Source organism: Chiloscyllium plagiosum, chromosome 2, assembly GCF_004010195.1.
Source record: "Chiloscyllium plagiosum isolate BGI_BamShark_2017 chromosome 2, ASM401019v2, whole genome shotgun sequence".
Classification (NCBI taxonomy): domain Eukaryota; kingdom Metazoa; phylum Chordata; class Chondrichthyes; order Orectolobiformes; family Hemiscylliidae; genus Chiloscyllium; species Chiloscyllium plagiosum.
In genome coordinates this window covers 12269675-12289220 of record NC_057711.1, presented here as the reverse complement: position 1 = coordinate 12289220, position 19546 = coordinate 12269675, and the positions used below count along the sequence as shown (strand labels likewise).

The 19546-nt window shown below is 42.4% G+C and overlaps 1 protein-coding gene across 1 annotated transcript in view; it reads right to left on the bottom strand.

The window, feature by feature from the left end:
* The window catches only part of poln (polymerase (DNA directed) nu), a 319906-nt gene that overhangs the window by 259280 nt on the left and 41080 nt on the right, over window positions 1-19546 (bottom strand). The window contains exons 6-8 of the mRNA XM_043704174.1: window positions 17531-17730; window positions 8155-8267; window positions 5990-6135 (exon numbers count right to left, since the gene is read on the bottom strand). Coding sequence (XP_043560109.1) covers window positions 5990-6135; window positions 8155-8267; window positions 17531-17730 — 459 coding nt within the window. The remainder of the gene's footprint in view (window positions 1-5989; window positions 6136-8154; window positions 8268-17530; window positions 17731-19546) is intronic.

Sequence of the window (19546 nt, the reverse complement as noted above, 5' to 3'; positions counted from 1 at the left end):
ATTTGCTGATGATACAAAAATAGGTGGGAGGGCATGTTAAGATGAGGAGATAAAGAATCTGAAAGAGGGACATGAATAGGTTGACAGAGTAGGAAAAGACTTGGCAGCTTAGTGTAGAAAAATGTGAGGTAATTCACTCTGACAGCAAGAATAAAAAGGCAGACTATTATTTAAATGGAGAGAGTGCGATGCAGAGAGTTTTGGTGCATGAAACACAAAACGTTAACATCCAGGTGCTATAAAGAATTAAGAAGGCAAATGGAATTTTGGGCTTCATTGTTCAAGGTTAGACTTTAAAAATAGGTAAGTCCCATTACAACTGTACAGGGTGTCAGTATAAAAAAGGTGTACAGAGGAATTTTGATTTTTTGAACATCAATTAATCCGAATTTCAGATTATCCGAACAAGATCACATGATCCTGATGCTTGGCTAAACTGTGTTATCTAGCATTCGATTATCTGAACAAAATACTCCCCACCCGTGTCATTTGGATAATTGAGGTTCCTCTGTATACTGCTATTGGAGGCAGTTCAAAGGAGATTCACGAGGCTGATTCCTTGGATGAAGGGGTTGACTTAGCATGAATGAATAAACAAGTTAGGCCTTTATTCATGAGAGTTTAGAAGATTGAGGGGTACTGTTATTGAAACATATAAGATTCTGAGGGAGTTTGGCAGGTTAGATATTGTTATGAAGTTGAAGGCATGTACTGTAACTTTAAGCAAGAGTGAAAGCTGTTCTGCACTGACCGTCTCGGTGCATACTAGAAACTTGAAGATATGTAACATTTGGCTGTGAAAAAAGAGCTGAGTTTTGGTTGCTGTTTTCACAACAGTTCGAGTTTAACCAACCAGTTTAAATTATGCCTCAAGATACTAAAACCCAATCGAATTTGAATTTATTGTTTTTGCCAACCTCGAACCAATGAAACGATCCGATGTTAGGGGTATAAGGAAGCAGACATTTTGAAAGTTAGCCAGTGAGAGTAACTGCCACCTAGCGAGAGACTGCAAGCAAAACACTCTGTATCAAAGGTACCTTTTTCATATGAAACATCTTTGCAGCAAAAGACAGAAGACGACCCAGGAAGATCTACAGCCAGAGGAAGGAGGACACCAGAGACGACCACTGCTGTCTGGTTTTGAAAATTAAGTTGATGTAATTTTGATAGAGGTGGTTATTGGAACAGTATATTGCAATAGAGTTGGAGGTGATAACAAACCTTTAAGGGCAAGAAGGCTTAGAATTGTAAATAGTTGTTGTTTAATGTTAAAGAGTAGAGTTAAAGAATAAAAAAAAAATTTCCTTTAAATAGTGGAAGTTGGGAGTTCTCTGTCATTCATACTTTAACAGATTACGAGGCGAGGTGAGCCTTTCTGGGTGTTTGGTTTAATTAGCAGAAGGGTTCACCACTGTACGTAACAATGTTAAGATGATGTTTTGACTAGTGGGAGAATCACAAACTGCGACATAGTTATAAAATAATTGATAATTTAATTAGACATTAGACATTAGTTTAAAATTGAGATGCAAAGAAATTTCTTCTCTCAGGGTCGTGAATGTCTGAGGTTCTCTACCCCAGAGAGTTATGGAGGCTAGATCACAGAGTACTTAACAAAGATATAGACTGATCTTTTTGGAAAATTGAGCAGTTAAGGGCTTGAAGGAGCTTGCATGAAAGAGCAGTTGATTCCTGGGGCAGGTCAGCCACAATCTTATAGAATGACAAGGCAGGCTTTAAGGGATGATTAGCCTACTCCTTTTTTAAAATTTTTATGCCCTTAATAGGCAGCATGGTGACTCAGTAGTTAGCACTGTTGCCTCACAGGTCCAGGGAACTCGATTCAATTCCACCCTTGGGGAACTCTCTGTGTGGAGTTTGCACATTCTCCCCGTGTCTGCATGGGTTTCCTCTGGGTGCTCCGGTTTCCTCCCACAATCCAAAAATGTGCAGATTAGGTGGACTAGCCATGGTAAATTGTCCATAGTGTCCATTGATGTGCAGGCTAGGTGGAATAGCCATTGAAAATGCAAGATTACAGGGACAGGATGAGGAATAGGTCTGGATGGGATGGTCTTTAAAGGTTCAGTGGCCTGCTTCCACACTATAGACTCTATAATAGGTCAAAAAGAGTCAAGGCACGTGATAGGCTGTCAGACATTTGACTCCTTACCCCTTGTTTGGAAAGGATTCTGACTCTGACCAATACAAGCACTGACATGGTGTTTTCAAGCATGTTGGATTGCAGGCTGCCCATGACAATCTTCCTTGTTTTGGGGTTTGTTTTTATTCATTCGTGGAAGAATGGTGTCACTGTCTGACCAGCATTTATCAACCATCCCTAACTGCCCTGACAACCACACTGCTATCGGTCTGGACTCACATGTAGGCCAGACCAGGTAAGGATGGCCGTTTCCATCCCTAAAGGACAGTAGTGGACTAGATAGGTTTTTTCCAACAATTGACAATGGATTCATGGACATTGTTAGATTCCTAACTCTAATTTTTTTTTATTGAATTAAAATTCCTCTATCTGCGCTGGCATGATTTGAACCCAGAACATTACCTGGGTATCTAGATTAACAGTCCAGCGATAATACCACTAAGGCTATTGCCTCCTCCTCTCTGCATTTAATGACACATCGGTATGACAGTATTGGGAGCATGGTATCTCTAACTAAGGAGCAAGAGACAAAAAGGCAGGGATGCTCTAAACATCGTGGTAGGCTCATAGTGAGTGAGTGCTGAGAGAGCAGGCTAACAGGCCAGAGATGCAGCTTTCTCCAGTCCGTGAGTTGAATCCGTGTGTCTGAGCTGCAGCACTGCAATGATAGTTGGCATTGTGCCCTCACTGAAGTAAAGAAACATGCTGTAAGTAGATCAGAGATTTTCCACGAGAGTTATTAGAGGCTGATGTATGTCAGATGCCAATCTTCCGTGGATATTGGGTGTATGCGGCTGGTACCCATGGAGTGTGCCCTGAGATGCTGGTGTCAACATTGAGGCTCTTTGCAACCAGCCATGAGCTGTACTGAGCAGCTACCTGCTCTGACTTCCATTCTTGCCATCTAGTTTGCTTGTGGCGTTGGGTAGGAAGTTGCATTTTAATGAGGCAAGATGTGCAATTAATAGTGTAATTAATGAACAATAATCCCGTTTAAGAGACTATCCGCTGGTCCCTAGTGAGAATCTTGCCCGAAACGTCGACTTTCCTTGGATGCTGCCTGACCTGCTCTGCTTTTCCAGCACCACACTCTCGACACCAAATGCCCTGTATAACTAAAGCATAATCTCCCTGCTTTTACATTCCATTCCTCTGACAATAATTGACAACATGCAATTAGCTTTCCTAATTATTTGCTGTATTTGCATACTGATGTTTAGTAATTCATGCATGAAGTCACCCAAACTCCTCTGCAATCCCTCACCATTTAGTTAATACACCTGATGTTTTATTCTTCCAGCCAAAATTAGACAATTTCATATTTTTCCACATTATACTCCATTTGCCAGATTTTTGGCCAAATCCGAACCTATGTATATCTCTCCGTATACCCATTTCACAACTCACTTTCCGACCTATCTTTGTGCCATCAGCAAGTTTGGCTTGGGTCCTTTCAGCAAAGTAATTAGAGTAAACAGTTGAGGATCCAGCACTGATCCCTGTGACACATTAGTTTTTGCCAGTTAGAAAATGACCTATCTCTGCCTGCTCTGCTTCCTGTTAGCCAACCAATCTTCTATCCATACCAATATGTTAGCCCCTACACCACAAATGTTGTTTTTCTGCAATAACCTTTGATGTGTCACCTTATCAAATGCCTTCTGGAAATCTACAGTCCACCCATTGGTTTCCCTTTATCCACAGCACATGCAAAGTTTCAAAGAAGGCCAATAAATCACTTAAGCATGATTTACCTTCGATGAAACCATGTTGGCTCTGCCTGAATTCATCTGTTTCCTGCTATCATGTCTTTAATACTAACTTCTAATATTTTCCCTCCGACAAACGTTAAGCTAACTTGCAGTAGTCTGTAGTTTCCTGTTTTCTGTCTCTCTCCCATTTTGAACGAAAGAGTGACATTACTTATTTTCCAATCTAATGGAACCTTTAGAAAATAAAACCAATACATCAGTGATCTGGTTAGCCACATATTTTAAAATTTTGAGATGAAGCCCATCAGGAGCTATTTTACTCAGTACCGTTTGCCCGGCAATTATAAGTTTCTTAAACAGATGTAGGCATCACTGGCTAGGCCAACATTTATTGCTCCTCTCTACCTGCCCTGGAATAAAAGGTGGTTGTAGCTCAAAGGCCACCATTCAGCCCATCGAACCAATGCTGAATCTCTGAAAGAGAAATCTAGCTCGTGCCATTTCCTAGAACCTTCCTAATAGTCTTGCAAGTTTCTTTTTCCGCTTCATAAAGTTAAGAGGCTTAGAAATGTACAGCACAGAAACAGACCCTTCGGTCCAACTCCTCCATGCTAACCAGATATTCTAAATTAATCTCGTCCCATGTGCTAGCACCTGGCGCATATCATTCCAAACCCTTCCTATTCATATTCCCATCCAAATGTCTTTTAAATGTTAGAATTATCCCAACCTCCACCACTTCCTCTGGTGGCTCATTCCATACACAAACCACCCTCTGTGTGAAAAAGTTGCCCCTTCGGTCCCTTCTAAATCTTTCCCCTCTCACCTTAAACCTATATTCTCTAGTTTTGGACTCCTCTACCCTGGGAAAAAGACTTTGTTTATTTATCCTATCCATGCCCCTCATGATTTTATAAACCTTTATAAGGTCACCCTTCAGCCTCCAACGCTCCAGGGACAACAGCTCCAGCCTATTCAGCCTCTCCCTATAGGTCAAATCCTCCAACCCTGGCAACATCTTTGTATATCTTTTGTGAACCCTTTCACGTTTTGCAACATCTTTCCTATAGCAGGGAGACCAGAATTGAACTTTTCTAATTCCTTTTCAAACTTGGAGTTTGTTCATTTTTGCCCAGGTTACCATCATTCATTTTGTTAATCTTTGCTCAGATTTTTGTCATGCAACGTAGGGCGGAAGCTCAGGGATGAAGATGTTGTCTTATCAGGAGAGGTTAGCAGATTAAGCCAACAGAATGAGCAATGATCTTATGAAAGCACATAATATTCTGATGGTGGGCTTGACAGGGTAGATGCTGAGAGGCTGTTTCCTTCCTGAGGGAATCCAAAACGAGATGGCTCTGTTTAAAAACAGTTTTGGGGGAATGGGGCCATTGAGTTGCAATGAAGAGAAATTTATTTTCACAGTGGATCATTTGTCTTTGAAATTCTATTTCACAACAGGCAGTGAAAGTGTGGCCATTGAATATATTAAAGTGTGAGTCAGATAGATTGACAAGAAAGTCAAGGGCAATGAGGGTTAGGCAGGAACGGCCGCAATCAGATGATGCCATGATCTTATTAAATGACAGAGCAAACTCAAGGTCCCCATGCTTGTTCCTATTTCTTGTGATCTCACGCTGTGGCCTGTGTGTGTGTGTGTGTGTATGTATATGTGCGCGTGTGTATATGTGTGCGTGTGTATATCTGTTTATATGCGTGTGTGTATGTATATGTGTGTATATATGTGCGTGTATGTGCGTGTGTGTATGTGTGCGTGTGTGTATAGGTATGCATGAGTGTGTGTGTGTGTATATGTGCGTGTGTGTGTGTATATGTGTGTATGTATATGTGCGTGTGTGCATGTATGAGTGTGTCCACGCGCACGTGTGTATATGTGTGCGTGTGTATGTATATGTATGCGTGTATGAGTGTGTATGTGTGTGTGCATGTATATGTGCATGTGTGTGCGCGCGCACGTGTGTGTATATAGCTATTTCCTTTTCCCTCAGTATAGTAAATCCTGCCCTCCTCTCCCAAACTGGCCAGTAGTCTACATATCCACCACCCATCTGAACCATGCTGATGTTGTCTGAACTACACACAGACCAACCTTTGTGTTTCCTGCAGCCTCTGTCAATTGCAATGCTGACGAATCCCCACAGTGTTTAAGAACCAAAGCCCTGAAGCAGGACGCATTGTCACTAGGGTCCAACAACCAGCCGGCAATCCTGGGGTCAAGGATTTCCCACTCACTGGCTGCAACAAAACACAAAAAACATTTGTTTTTTAAAGGTCTGGGCTAAATCTAACAGAGCCAGTACCTTTTATGGAGTTTTCAATTTATTATTTCATGGAATGAGGGCTTCACTGTGAAAGCTGTTATTTGTTGCTCTTCCTTAATTGCCCTTGAACTATGTTTATGGTGTAGGGGTGCCTGTGACGGACTGGGTTGGACAAAGTCAGAAGTCACATGACACCAAGTTATACTCCAACTGATTTATTTGAAATCATAACTTTTCAGATCGCTGATCCCTTATCCGGTCACTACACCTAATGAAGGAGCAGCACTCTAGAAGCTTGAGATTTCCAATAAACCTATTGCAATATAACCCGACTAGGTTTATGAATGTCTTTCAGGAAAGGAAATCTGCCGTCCTTTCTTGGTCTGGTCTACACGTGACTCCAGACCCACAACAATGTGGATGACTTTTAACTGTCCTCTGAAATGGCTGAGCAGGCCACTCAGTTCAAGAGCAATTATTGGATGGTCAAAACATCCTGGCCTTGCCAGCAACACCCACATCCCATAAAAGAATACATTTTGAAGTATCAATCTCAACTCCTCCGACAGTGAAGCAGTCTATGCCCATTTGCAACACAATCGTAGTGATAAAGTGGTAAAACAATATTCCTTCTTAGTAATTCATATTTTATTGTCACCAATTTTGCTATAGTTGTTGAGAAAGTAAACAGTGAAGAATACAAAGGGACCTTGGTCAACTTGGTCAATGGGCTGAAAAATGGCAGATGGAGTTCAATCTGGATAAATGCAAGGTATTGTATTTGGGTACAACAAACAAGGGTAGGGCTTATACAATTAATGATGGGGCTTGGGTAGTGTTGTAGAACAGAGGGACCTGGGGGGCAGGTACATAATTCTTTGAAGTTTGCATCACATACAGACAGTGTGGTTAAAAAGGCATTAAGCACACTTGCCTTCATTGCTCAGTCCTTTCGAGTAGAGTGGTTGGGAAGTCATTTTGAGATTGTACAGAACATTTGTAAGGCCTCTTCTGGAATACTGTGTCCAGTTCTGGTCTCCCAGTTACAGGAAGGATATTAATAAGCTGGAGAGGGTTCAGAAGAGATTTTCCAGGACATTGCCAAGCATAGAAGGTTGGAGTTATTAAGAAAGGCTGGATAGATTAGATTAGATTAGATTATTTACAGTGTGGAAACAGGCCCTTCGGCCCAACAAGTCCACACCACCCCGCCGAAGCGCAACCCACCCATACTCCTACATCTACCCCTTACCTAACTGTACGGGCAATTTAGCATCGCCAATTCACCTGACCTGCACATCTTTGGACTGTGGGAGGAAACCGGAGCACCCAGAGGAAACCCACGCAGACACGGGGAGAATGTGCAAACTCCACACAGTCAGTCACCTGAGGCGGGAATTGAACCCGGGTCTCTGGCGCTGTGAGGCAGCAGTGCTAACCACTGTGCCACCGTGCCGCCCTTGATAGGTTGACACATTTTCACTGGAGCATAGGGGGGGTTGAAAGGTGACTTTAAAGAAGATTATAAAATAATGAGAGGTATAGCTAGTGTTAATGGTAGGTATCTTTTCCCTAGGATGTGGGATTTCAAGAGTAGGGGGTACATTTTTAAGGTGAACGGAGAGAGATTTAAAAAAGACATAAGAGGCTAATTTTCCACAAGAGGGTGGAATGACCTTCCTGAGGAAGGGGTAGATACAGGTGCAATTACAATGTTTAAAAGACATTTAAATAAGTTCATGAATGGGAAAGGTTTGGAGGGATATGGGCCAGGAGAACATAGGTTGGACTAGTTTAGTTTGAGATTATGTTTAGCACAGGCCGGTTGGACCGAAGGGTCTGTTTCTGCGCTGTATGACTCTATGACTCCATAACACTTTGAAGGTTAGTTTCACAGACAATCCTGCATTTCACAATTTCCATGAAATCCACGGAATGAGTCAACATTCTTATTATACACAATCACAGTTTGGGGTATTACGATTTACTGTACCTTGTTTCCAGCTCACACTGTCCTTACAGTGCTGAAGCACAGTTCGCAGCAGATCCTTAGCTTTGAAACTGATAATGCAGCCTCGGCAACTCAGGATTCGAAGCATCAGTGTTCTGTAGGGAGTAAAAGAGAGCAAGATGTCTACTTGCTGTGCTATAATTAGCCTCAAACAATAAGCATTGTGCATGCTAATGTGAAAACTGAACTAAAACAGTACTGGAATCTCTACAAGGAACCATGAATTTTGTAAGACTGAGAAAGGGTTTGAATCGATTGGATAGTCTTCCATAGATGAGGCATGCATTCGTCAAGGTATCCACTCGCCCAGTCATTGTTTCCTGTACATCCCTGATTTCAATCACAGTGACTACATTTGAAAAGTATTTTAGGAGCTGCAAGGCACTTTGAGATAGCTGGTGGTTCTGAAAGGCACTATATAAATGCAATTTGTTCATTATAACTATTGGTGGCTGTGCCTTCAGCTGCCTAGCCCCTAAGCTCTGGAATTCCCTGTGGAACCTTTCCCTTTCTCAATTTCTGCCTTGTTCTTTCTGGCAATCCTTAAAACCCAGCTTTTTAATCAGCTGTCACCTCTTCTTTTAACCTCCAACAGTCTCAATGCACCAAATGGCTACCTGCTGTGCCCTAAATGAGTTTTTATTGCCTGGCCTCAATTTTAGTTTGATTTTACTCCTCTGAAGTGCCTCAAGCAATCTTACAATGTTAAAGCTGCCAAATAAATGCAAGCTGTTGTTGTGTGATACAATGATTTCCAATCTCGACTGATCTACTGCAGATATCATTTAAATGCCCTCACCAGGTCGTCTAGAAAAACACAGTTACAATGAGGGAGTGCTGTGTTTGCACAGTTACTCCCACCTCTGTCATATAAAATGCTTGAGTCTAGACGCAGGGGTCACTGTTCAGAAATCAGGGAATGCTCATTTAAACCAAAAGTGGGGAGAATTGCTTTTCTCTCCGAAAGTTGAGAGTTTTTGGAACTCTCTTCCTGAAACGAAGGTAGTGGAAGCAGAATCCTTGAATATTTTTAAGGCAGAGGTAGATAGAGTCTTGATAAGCAAGGGTGTGGCAAATTAGCAGTTGCAGGCAGGACGCAGATCTGAGATTACAAACAGATCAGCCATGGTCTTAATGAATGGTGCAGCAAGCTTGAGGGGCTGAATGGCCTATCGCTGCTCTATGTTCATACACAATCCAGGGACACTGAAAGCATCGAAGATCTGCGTTTGGTGAACCCTGACAGCTGCCAGTGAGTCAGCAGTTTACAACTAAGATTCACAGAGCCAGGGTATTCTTTTTGGGGTGAGGGTGGATATAATTATTTTTATATACATTGACAAAGATCTCCAATGAATATCTAGAAGATGGAGAATAGAATTTCCTCAAGTATATTTGCTTTTTCAACAATGAGGATCTTACAAGATTACAGGTTCTGAGGAATGTACCATTGGAAGTCACTGACTTATGATATAAAGCTCATAACAATCTTTCTAAATGTTCCCTGTAGCCCCTGATCAAGTGGACTCAGCTCCAACAGCCTGCAATCACTCCAACTGTAGTCATTGTTGGTCCAATTATATATACAATCAAGTACATTGACTGCACAAGGCAGAAGGTCGAACCTAATCATCACGGAGTACATTTTTTATTCACTCACAGGATGTGAGGATCGCTGGCTGTTTATTGCCCGTCCCCAGTTGCCCTTGAGAAGGTGGTGGGGAGCTGCCTTCCTGAACCGTTCAAGTCCATGTCCACATCCATGTAATATTAAATTGCAAAGACCCATCTCTTCCAGGTGCTGGCATACCTGATGTTTGTTTCCAGAAGGTCTGGTTTTGTAATGAATAACAGACCTTCAACTAAGTACATTATTTTGATTTTTCTCCTCCCATAATCCCATTCAGGATTCAGTCAATCCATCGTGAAGCGATATTGACATTTTTGGATCAAGCTCACCTCAATTTCAATGCAGCTCCAAATCCCTCTTCAACATGTCATATATTGTAGATAATACAATACTGTCTATTCTCAAATGATGAATAGCTGCAGTTAGGCTATGGATTCTACAGAAATCTGGAGCAGTTGAGAGAAATGATGAGATTTAAAACACTGACCTGGATTCCCTTGAAAATTGGAATTCTGAACCTCCAACCTGCTCCTATTGCCACTGTGTTTATGTGACTAGTTCAGTTCAGCTTCTGGTCAGTGGTAACCCCCAGAATGTCAATAGTGGGGCTTCTAACAGGGATAATGCTGCTGTCTGTTGGAAGGTTTTGGTTAGACTCTGTTTCACTGGAGCAAACAGAACACAATTTTCCTGTGGTAGGAGCAGCATTGACTGGCGGGACTGAATCTTTGAGTGGGGATGATGCCTAACATTCGAGATGAGAGAGGTGTGAACGGCTTTACTTTTAAGGAGGATGTCAGATGAAGAGTAAGTCAGAGAGGAACTGTTCACCTCTGACACTAGAATGCAAATTACAGTCAGTCTGATGGAACAAACACCAGGAATTTCTTCACGGAGCAGGGTTGGGTGAGTTGGGTTTTTCTGATCGAGTACTACAGCCTCGGAGGAAGATCGGTGGATCCTCGGGTTACCTGGAGCAACTATCCGACGATCACACCTCTCCCATCTCGAATGTTAGACATCATCCCCACTCAAAGATCATCCCTGAAAGTTGTCACCCAGGTTGATAGGGTTGTTAAGAAGGCATATGGTGTGCTGGCGTTTATTGATAAGGGGATTGAGCTTCAGAGCCACAAGGTCATGCTTCAACTGTACACGACACTGGTAAGGCCGCACCTGGAGGATTGCGTGCAGTTCTGGTCACCGAATTATAGGAAGGATGTGGAAGCTTTGGAAAGGGTTCAGAGGAGATTTATGAGGATGTTGCCTGGTATGGAAGGAAGGTTTTAGGGGAAAGGCTGAGGGAACTGAGCATGCTTTCGTTGGAGAGAAGAAGGTTGAGAGGTGACTTACTCGAGACGTACAAGATAATCAGAGGGTTAGATAGGGTGGACAGTGAGAGCCTTTTTCGTCGGATGGTGAAGGCTAACACAAGGGGACATAGCTTTAAATTGAGGGGTGATAGATATAGGACAGATATCAGGGGTGGGTGTCTTTACTCAGAGAGTAATGGGGCGCAAAACAACCTGCCTGCAACAGTTGTAGACTCGCGGATGCTAAGGGCATTTAAATGGGCATTGGACATACATATGGATAATAATGGAATGGTGTAGGTTAGATGGGCATCAGATTATTTTCACAGGTGGGCGCAACATCGAGGGCCGAAGGACCTGCATGACGCTGTAGTATTCTATGTTCTAGGATCAGTCCCACTGGTCAATGCTGCCTCCTACAACAGTAAAATTCATTGCCAAAAGGTTCTGTTTGCTCCAGTGGAACAGAGTCTAAAAAAACCCTCCAACAAGCAGCAGCATTATCACTGTTGGAAGCCCCACAATTGACATTCTGGGGGTTATCACTGACCAGGACCTGAACTGAACTAGTCACATAAACACAGTGGCAATAAGAGCAGGTTGGAGGGTCAGAACCCTGCAGTGAGTAACTCACTTCCTAAATCCCCAAAACCTGTCCAGCATCGACAAGACAGGAGTGTGAGAAAAGAGCTGAAAGTCAAATGTTTTAACATAAATATCATGGATGAAAAGACAGGGTAAACAATATCCCAGAAATGTTACACTGCAGAAGGAGGTTCCTTGGTCCATTGTGACTGTGCCAGCTCCTCAAATGAGCATCATTCCCCGCTGCCAATGCTTTTTCCTTATACCTTTGTGTACTATTTCTAACTAAATAATTACCCAATTGAATGCATCAATTGAATTCAATTCCAAAGATCAAAAGTTCATGCCACAAGTTGTTTTCTTCACAGTCCTTTTGAATTTTTTGATAATAAATTACTGTTGTTCTTCGATTTGATGTTTCATCAAGTGAACTTGAGTCTTTTCCTGTATAAACACTTCCTTGGTTTTCCTGCCTTTTCCCCACACAAAGACAGACAGAAAGACTGAGCTCTGGATGTTTCTTCCACTCTATTGCCCTTAGCACTTACAGCTTTTTAGCACTACAGCTTAACCAATCAGGTAGAATGTCCTTATCTCGAAAAAGTCTCTGTGCCATTCAGTCTTGAATTCTCCCTCTTAGTGGTTTCCAAAAGCAATGTTGTATTACACAGCTCGACCATATACAACATTTGATTACCAAGTGCCAAAACTCTCCTGATATCTCTGTCCAATTTTCATTTCAGTTTATAGTTTCAAGGAAGAAAATATGTGGCCTCTTTCAGCTACTACTGCGGCATGGTGACTCAGTGGTTAGCGTTGTTGCCTTGCAGCACTAGGGACCAGAGTTTGATTCCACCCTCAGTATGGAGTTTGCACATTCTCCCCATGTCTGCGTGGGTTTCCTCCCATAGTCCAAAGATGCTCAGATTAGGTGCACTGGCCATGAGAAATTGCCCATAGTGTCCAGGAATGTGTAGATTAGGTGCATTAGCCATGGGAAATGCAGGGTTACAGGGATAGTGTAGGGAGATGGGTGGAATCCTCTTCAGAGAGTTGATGTGGACTTCTTGGACTGAACGGCCGGTTTCCACACAGTAGAGATTCTACTGTGACAAAGTGAGGGTGTTTATGGATGTGATGCCAGCCAAGTGGGCTGTTTTGTCCTGGATTGTGTCAAGCTTCTTGAGTGTTGTTGGAGCTGCACCCATCCAGGAAAGTAAGGAGTACTCCATCACACTCCTTTGAAGAGTCAGAGGGTGAGTTACATGCTGCAGGATTCCTAGCCTCTGCCCTGCTCTTGTCGCCACTGTATTTTTAAGGTAAGTCCAGTTCAGAAAATGAGGACTGCAATTGCTGGAGATTAGAGTTGAGAGTGGGGTGTTGGAAAAGCACAGCAGGTCAGGCAGCATCCGAGGAGTAGGAAAGGGGTAGGATAGTGGAGCATTCCATGATGGAAATGTTACTTGCCACTTTTCAGCCCAAGCCTGTATATTATCCAGATCTTACTGAATTTAGACAAGGGTTGCTTTAGTCTCTAAGAAGTTGTGAACAGTGTTGAACACTGGAATATCTGCCACTGTCAAATTCCACAAGATGGCTCTTGAAAGCAAAAAGGAAAATCAATCAAAAAGATAGAGTACAAAACCACTTCGTCGGGTGTAACTGGGAGAAAGTGAGGAATGCAGATCCTGGAGATCAGAGTCGAGAGTATAGTGCTGGAAAAGCACAGCAGGTTAGGCAGCAGAGGAGCAGAAGAATCAACATTTATGCCCAAAATGTCGATTCTCCTGCTCTTCGGATGCTGCCTGAAATGCTGTGCTTTTCCATCACCATACTCTCATCAGGTATAACTGACCAATTATCTAGGCTGACATGAAGAAAGTTCAGATTTAGCATTGGAAAACTATTTTAAATTCAGTTAGTTTGATAGAAGATAGGGGTGTCCTATATTATGTGCTAAGATAATATAATGTTGACAGTGACAGGTTAATGTCTCAGGACGAATACTTCACAAGCCTCTACACATAGATGTTGCTCTCTATAAAGCTCAGTTCTATAACAATTGTCTTGTTTCAGTAATTAGGAAAGAAAGGAATTCAAGATATATCAAGTGTACCTGAAGAGACGTAGCTTGTGGAAAGGCTAATCTAAGAGACAGTATTGTGCAGAGAGGACATTGAACACATTCAGCTGATAGTCCTCAGGCATGAATCATTCAATGATGCACTTCCCACAAGACAATGTAATAAGCATCCATCATGAGAAGAATGTAGTTCACTCGAAGAATGACTTGCCATGAAGCAATCTCTCAAAAATCAATCATTTAAAAAGAACTAGTCATCACTAGTACAGAGAAACATTTAGGGTGTCATGATTCAGGTGTACTGTGAGAGGAATGAAGGTACTGTGCCCCAAGCACATAAACTCTCAAAGAAGCTGGTGAGTGCAGAGTGTAAGATCAGCAGGGAAACTCAAGCTGAGTTATGAGTGAAGGATTTCTTTAATACAGAGTCAAAGAGAAACAGCAAGGAAACAAACCCTTTGGTCCTTTTCGTCCATGCCAACCAGATATTCTAACCTAATCTAGTCCCATTTGCCAGGACTTGGCCCATATCCCTCTAAACGCTTCCTATTCATGCCCATCCTTTTAAATATTGTAATTGTACCAACCTCTTCCACTTCCTCTGGCAGCTCATTCCATACACACACCACCCTCTGCATGAAAATGTTGCCCCTCAGTTCCTTTTTAAATCTATCCTTTCATCTCAAACCCATGCCCTCTAATTTTGGACTGCCCTACCCTGGGGAAAAGACCTTGACTAGTTACCCTATCCATGCCCCTCATGATTTCATAAATCTGTATAAGGTCATCCCTCAGCCTCCAATGCTCTAAGGAAAACAGCTCCAGCCTATTCAGCCTCTCCCTATAGCTCAAACCCTCCAATCCTAACAACAACATTGTAGATTTTTTTCTGAACCCTTTCAAGTTTCACAACATCCTTCCTATAGAAGGGTGACCAGAAGTGAACACAATATTCCATGCAGAAAGAATAGACTAGGGCACACAACCCATTCTCCAGGAAACCTGTGGTTTAATAGAAAGAGTCAATGAATGAGTATTAACCTGAGCAGAGATAAAAATAACTGTCCGAAAACTGGCTTGAAGGTAGCTTTGAGGTCTGATGGGAAGTGGCTGTAAATTGTGTCAGAACCTGTTAAATGCTCTTCAGTGACAAAAGATTCAGCAAAGCAGTCAAGAATACTTGACAGGCAGCAAATTTACCAGGGAATTCCACTGAACTGAGCTTTGGGCTAGAGGTGTCAAGGTAGCGGAGTCCCTAACTTGGGAAAGTAGAAAAATATTGACCAATAGAGTGAAAGGAAAATGATTTGGTTTTATCTGGTAGAGAGCAACCAAAGTGCTTAAGGGGATGGAGAAATGGTCCAGGAATAAGGAACAATGCAGAAGTAAATGGGACCGGGATATGTTTGAAGTCATGCAGCAGAGGCTAATGAGATGGATACAATCCAACGCCTTCTGAGAGTGCAAACAGCGTCTGACAGCATCCAACGGAGCTCACATGGAAAAGAGTTGGGTAGGACTTTTAGACCCTGAGGAGGGCAAGCATGGAGATGGCTGGGTGTGAAAAGTCGGCATTTCAGTTCCCTGGTTACACTTTTCCTCTGGGAGTGACCCCTGCTGCACCAGAAGCAGCTTATAGCTGGTTCAACTCACTAAGGGCCTAAGAAGAGGACAGGAATTTTCCTCAGAGATGCTATGAGGAACAGGCAAGTTTTCTGAGGGGTTCCCGGCAGAAATGATGAGAAGACATTGGAGACCACGCAGAAAGATCACTTTGATGGTTACAACTTGAGGGATTGCAGAAATGTAGCTGCATTGTAGAAACTGGGTTTGTTCTCCTCAGAGAAGAGACTTCATAGAAGTGATGTAAGCCATGAGGGGTCTGTAGAGATTAGACATGGAGATCAGTCCCCATCAGCAGATGGGTTGCTAACTCAGGGAACATTATCTTAAGGAGACTGGCCAAAGGAGCAAAGGTGACATGAGGAAAAACCTTGAGTGGTTAGGATCAGGAATACACTCTGAGAAGATAATGGAATACATCCTTCAAAAGGGAATGGAACTAATTATCTATAAAGAGAAAATAATTGCAGGGCTATAAGGAAGGCCAGGGGAGTAGGACTAGCCAAACTGTTCTTGCTCAGCCTTGGAGTTCAGCCAAGCATTCATAATGAGCCTCATTGGAGAAATAGATGGCTAGAAATCTGTCTCTGTTGATTATGATTCACAGATAGCCTCTTTATGACCACCAATGTACTAGCTCAGCTAGGGTTCTGTTTTGAGAGGTGTAAATGGAATGTTTGCTTTGATTTGTTGTCATCTTTAAAAGGTTTGTGTTTATAGGATTTGTTTTTTTTTTGTTTTGCAAATGCCTGTACGTTTATTTGGACAAAATTAAGAACATGAAGTGAGGAAGAGCTCCTCCGTAATAATCAGCTTAATCAGTAATACTGCAGGTACTATGATTGACCGGAGGACAGACACTTTTATAGGAGTGTGAGTAGGGCGGGCAGTGTATTCAAAGCATTGGATGTTGTTATCACTTCAACACTTTGAGAATTAGACTTTGTTACTACATGCTTCATTTGTTCTGTATGTAGAGCATAGTGGTGAGTAGGCATTGGTATGGAAGAGGCAGGGAGGATATTGTAGGTCCATGTTGAAAAGTGTGGCACTGGAAAAGCATAGCAGGTCAGGCAGCATCTAAGGAGCAGGAGAAACGATGATACATAAGCCCTTGATGGTGCTGTTCCGAATACTTGCAACAATCCCCATAAACTCCCCTTGGCAAACAAGGTAAAATCAAACACAGGGTCTTACAGGAAAGATGTCAGAGAGGGGGAAGGATCAGCATGGAGCTGCTTGTTTGAGTCCAGCATCTTCACAACTGCCTGCTTGCGAAAACCCAACCAGAGAAAAGCTGAGCTGGGAGAACTGGCCTCTCCCATTTCAATGTACAAGCCTTTTTTTTAAACTTGAAAGCCTTTTCAAGTTGATCAACCCCAGACATTTCGGAACCTGTGTCTTTACGACCTCCTGAACAAAAAAAAACCAAGGACCTTGTTAAAGGTGCTGCATCATCACAGTAAGCAAATGATATTGCTGAGAAAATCTCATTGAATTTGAATGTATTGTGTTCCAAAAAGTGTTGAATTTAGTCTGGCAAGAAGGTAAGAAACAAGAGCAGCAGTAAATCATTCATCCCTTCAACTTGCTTCACCATTCTAACAGGTAAAACTACAGTACTGGACTAAATGCATGCTATACAGCAGAATCACAATGTTATACTAAGGGTTAAGGGATCCCATAACCAATATAGCAGATGAAACTCTGCAGAGCTGGCACTTTAGTCTTGAAAAATGGTTAACATTAAAGAGCTAACAGCAGGAGAAGTCTCCCCACATTCTCAATGATGAGGGAGCTCAAGACATCAGCGGGAAATAGAAGATTGAAGGGTTTGCTTCCACTTTCAGCCAAAAGTGTCATGTGCATTGTCCATCCCAACTCTACATCATGTCAGGAAACAGTTGATTGCACTGGACACTACACAGGCATTGTTCCCAAACAACATCCCGTCTGAAATGATGAAGACTAGTTTCAGAGAACAGGGTGTATCCTGAGTCAAAGTGTTCCTGTGGAGCTGCAATACAAACTCCCAAGCCTGAGTCGCCAAAGTACATTCCTAACTCTCAAAAAGCTGTGCCGAGATTTCTTTAGAACAGTCCCAAATACTGTGCTTGTTCTCACCTGGTAAATTCCCTGTAGCTTTGTGCTTGTTGAAACCAGCTGGGATTCTGCTCCAGTTTTAGGTAGAAATACCTACTCCCAGTGTCTGATTTGAGAAGAATGTTTTCTGCAGGCAGGCTTTTGGGACTTTCGATAGAGTATGAGCCATTTGACTGATGGATTACCAGCATCAGGAAACCACTGACCAAAGAGGTAGATTCCTGCAGAGGACAAAGCAGCAAGGTAAGCATTTATGGGCACTTCTTCAATATTTGTTTACATAAGTGTGTTGTGTCTCTCAAATCCTGCCCTGTCTGCTGTGTGCAAAATACACACAATGCACTCCCTCAACGAACATAATAGAGTTTAATTTGCAGTTTGAAAGAGAGAAGACAAAATCGGATGTAATGGTGTTACAGTTAAATAAAGGTAACTACAGGGGCATGAGAGAGGAACTGATGAAAATTGACTGGAAGCAGAGCCTAGCGGGGAAGACAGTAGAACAACAATGGCAGGAGTTTCTGGGTGTAAGTGAGGACACAGTACAGAGGTTCATCCCAAAGAAAAGAAAGATTATCCGGGGAGGGGTTAGACAGCCATGACTGACAAAGGAAGTCAGGAAATGTATTAAAGAGAAAGAGAGATCCTATAAAGTGGCCGAGAGCACTGGGAAATCAGAAGATTGGGAAGGCTACAAAAACAAACAGAGGATAACAAAGAGAGAAATAAGGAAGGAGAGGATCAAATATGAAGATTGGCTAGCCAGTAATTATGAAATGATAGTAAAAGTTTATCTCAATTATAAGAACAAACGAGAGGCAAAAATAGGAATTGGTCCACTCCAAATTAATGCAGGAAGGCCAGTGCTGGGAGATAAGGAAATAGCTGAAGAACTTAATAAGTACTTTGTGTCAGTCTTCACAGTGGAAGACAGGAGTAATATCCCAACAATTAAGGAGAGTTGGGGGCAGAGTTGAGTATGGCAGCCATTACAAAAGAGAAAGTGCTAAAATAGCTAAAAGGTCTGGAGTTCTGAGGGAGATGGCTGAGGAAATAGTGGAGGCGCTGACTGTGATCTTTCAAACATCACTGGAGTCAGGGAAAGTCCCAGATGATTGGAAATTCATTGTTGTAATCTCCTTGTTCAAGAAAGGATTAAGACAAGAGATGGAAAATTATAGGCTGATTAATCTAACCTTGATTGTAGGTAAAATTCTAGAATTCATCGTTAAAGATGAGGTTTCTAAATTCTTGGAAGTGCAGGGTTAGATTAGAACAAGTCAGCATGGATTTAGTAAGAGGAGGTCGTGCCTGACAAACCTGTAGAATTTTTTGAAGAGGTAATAAGTAGGTTAGACCAGGGAAACCCATTGGATGTGGTCTATCTGGACTTCCAAAAGGCCTTTGATAAGGTGCCTCACTGACGGCTGTTGAGCAAGGTGAGGGCCAATGGTGTTCGAGGTGAGCTACTGGCATGGATTGGAGATTGGCTGTCTGACAGAAGGCAGAGAGTTGGGATAAATGGTTCTTTTTCAGAATGGCAGCCAGTGACAAGTGGGGTTCTGCAGGGTTCAGTGTTTGTCCACAGCTGTTCACTTTATATATTAATGATCTGGATGAAGGGATGGGGTCATTCTGGCGAAGTTCGCCGGTGATATGAAGTTAGGTGGATAGGCAGGCAGTACCGAGGAGGTGGGGAGGCCGCAGAAAGACTTAGACAGTTTAGGAAAGTGGTCCAGGAAATGGCTGATGAAATTCAACGTAAACAAATGCGAGGTCTTGCACTTTGGAAAAATGAATACAGGCATGGACTATTTTTTAAATGGTGAGAAAATGTATAAATCCAAAGTACAAAGGGATCTGGGAGCGCTAGTCCAGGATTCTCTAAAGGTTGACTTGCAGGTTGAGTCAGTGATTAAGAAAACAAATGTAATGTTATTTATCTCAAGAGGGTTGGAATATAAAAGCAGCGATGTGCTTCTGAGACTTTATAAAGCTCTAGTTAGGCCCCATTAAGAATACTGTGTCCAACTTTGG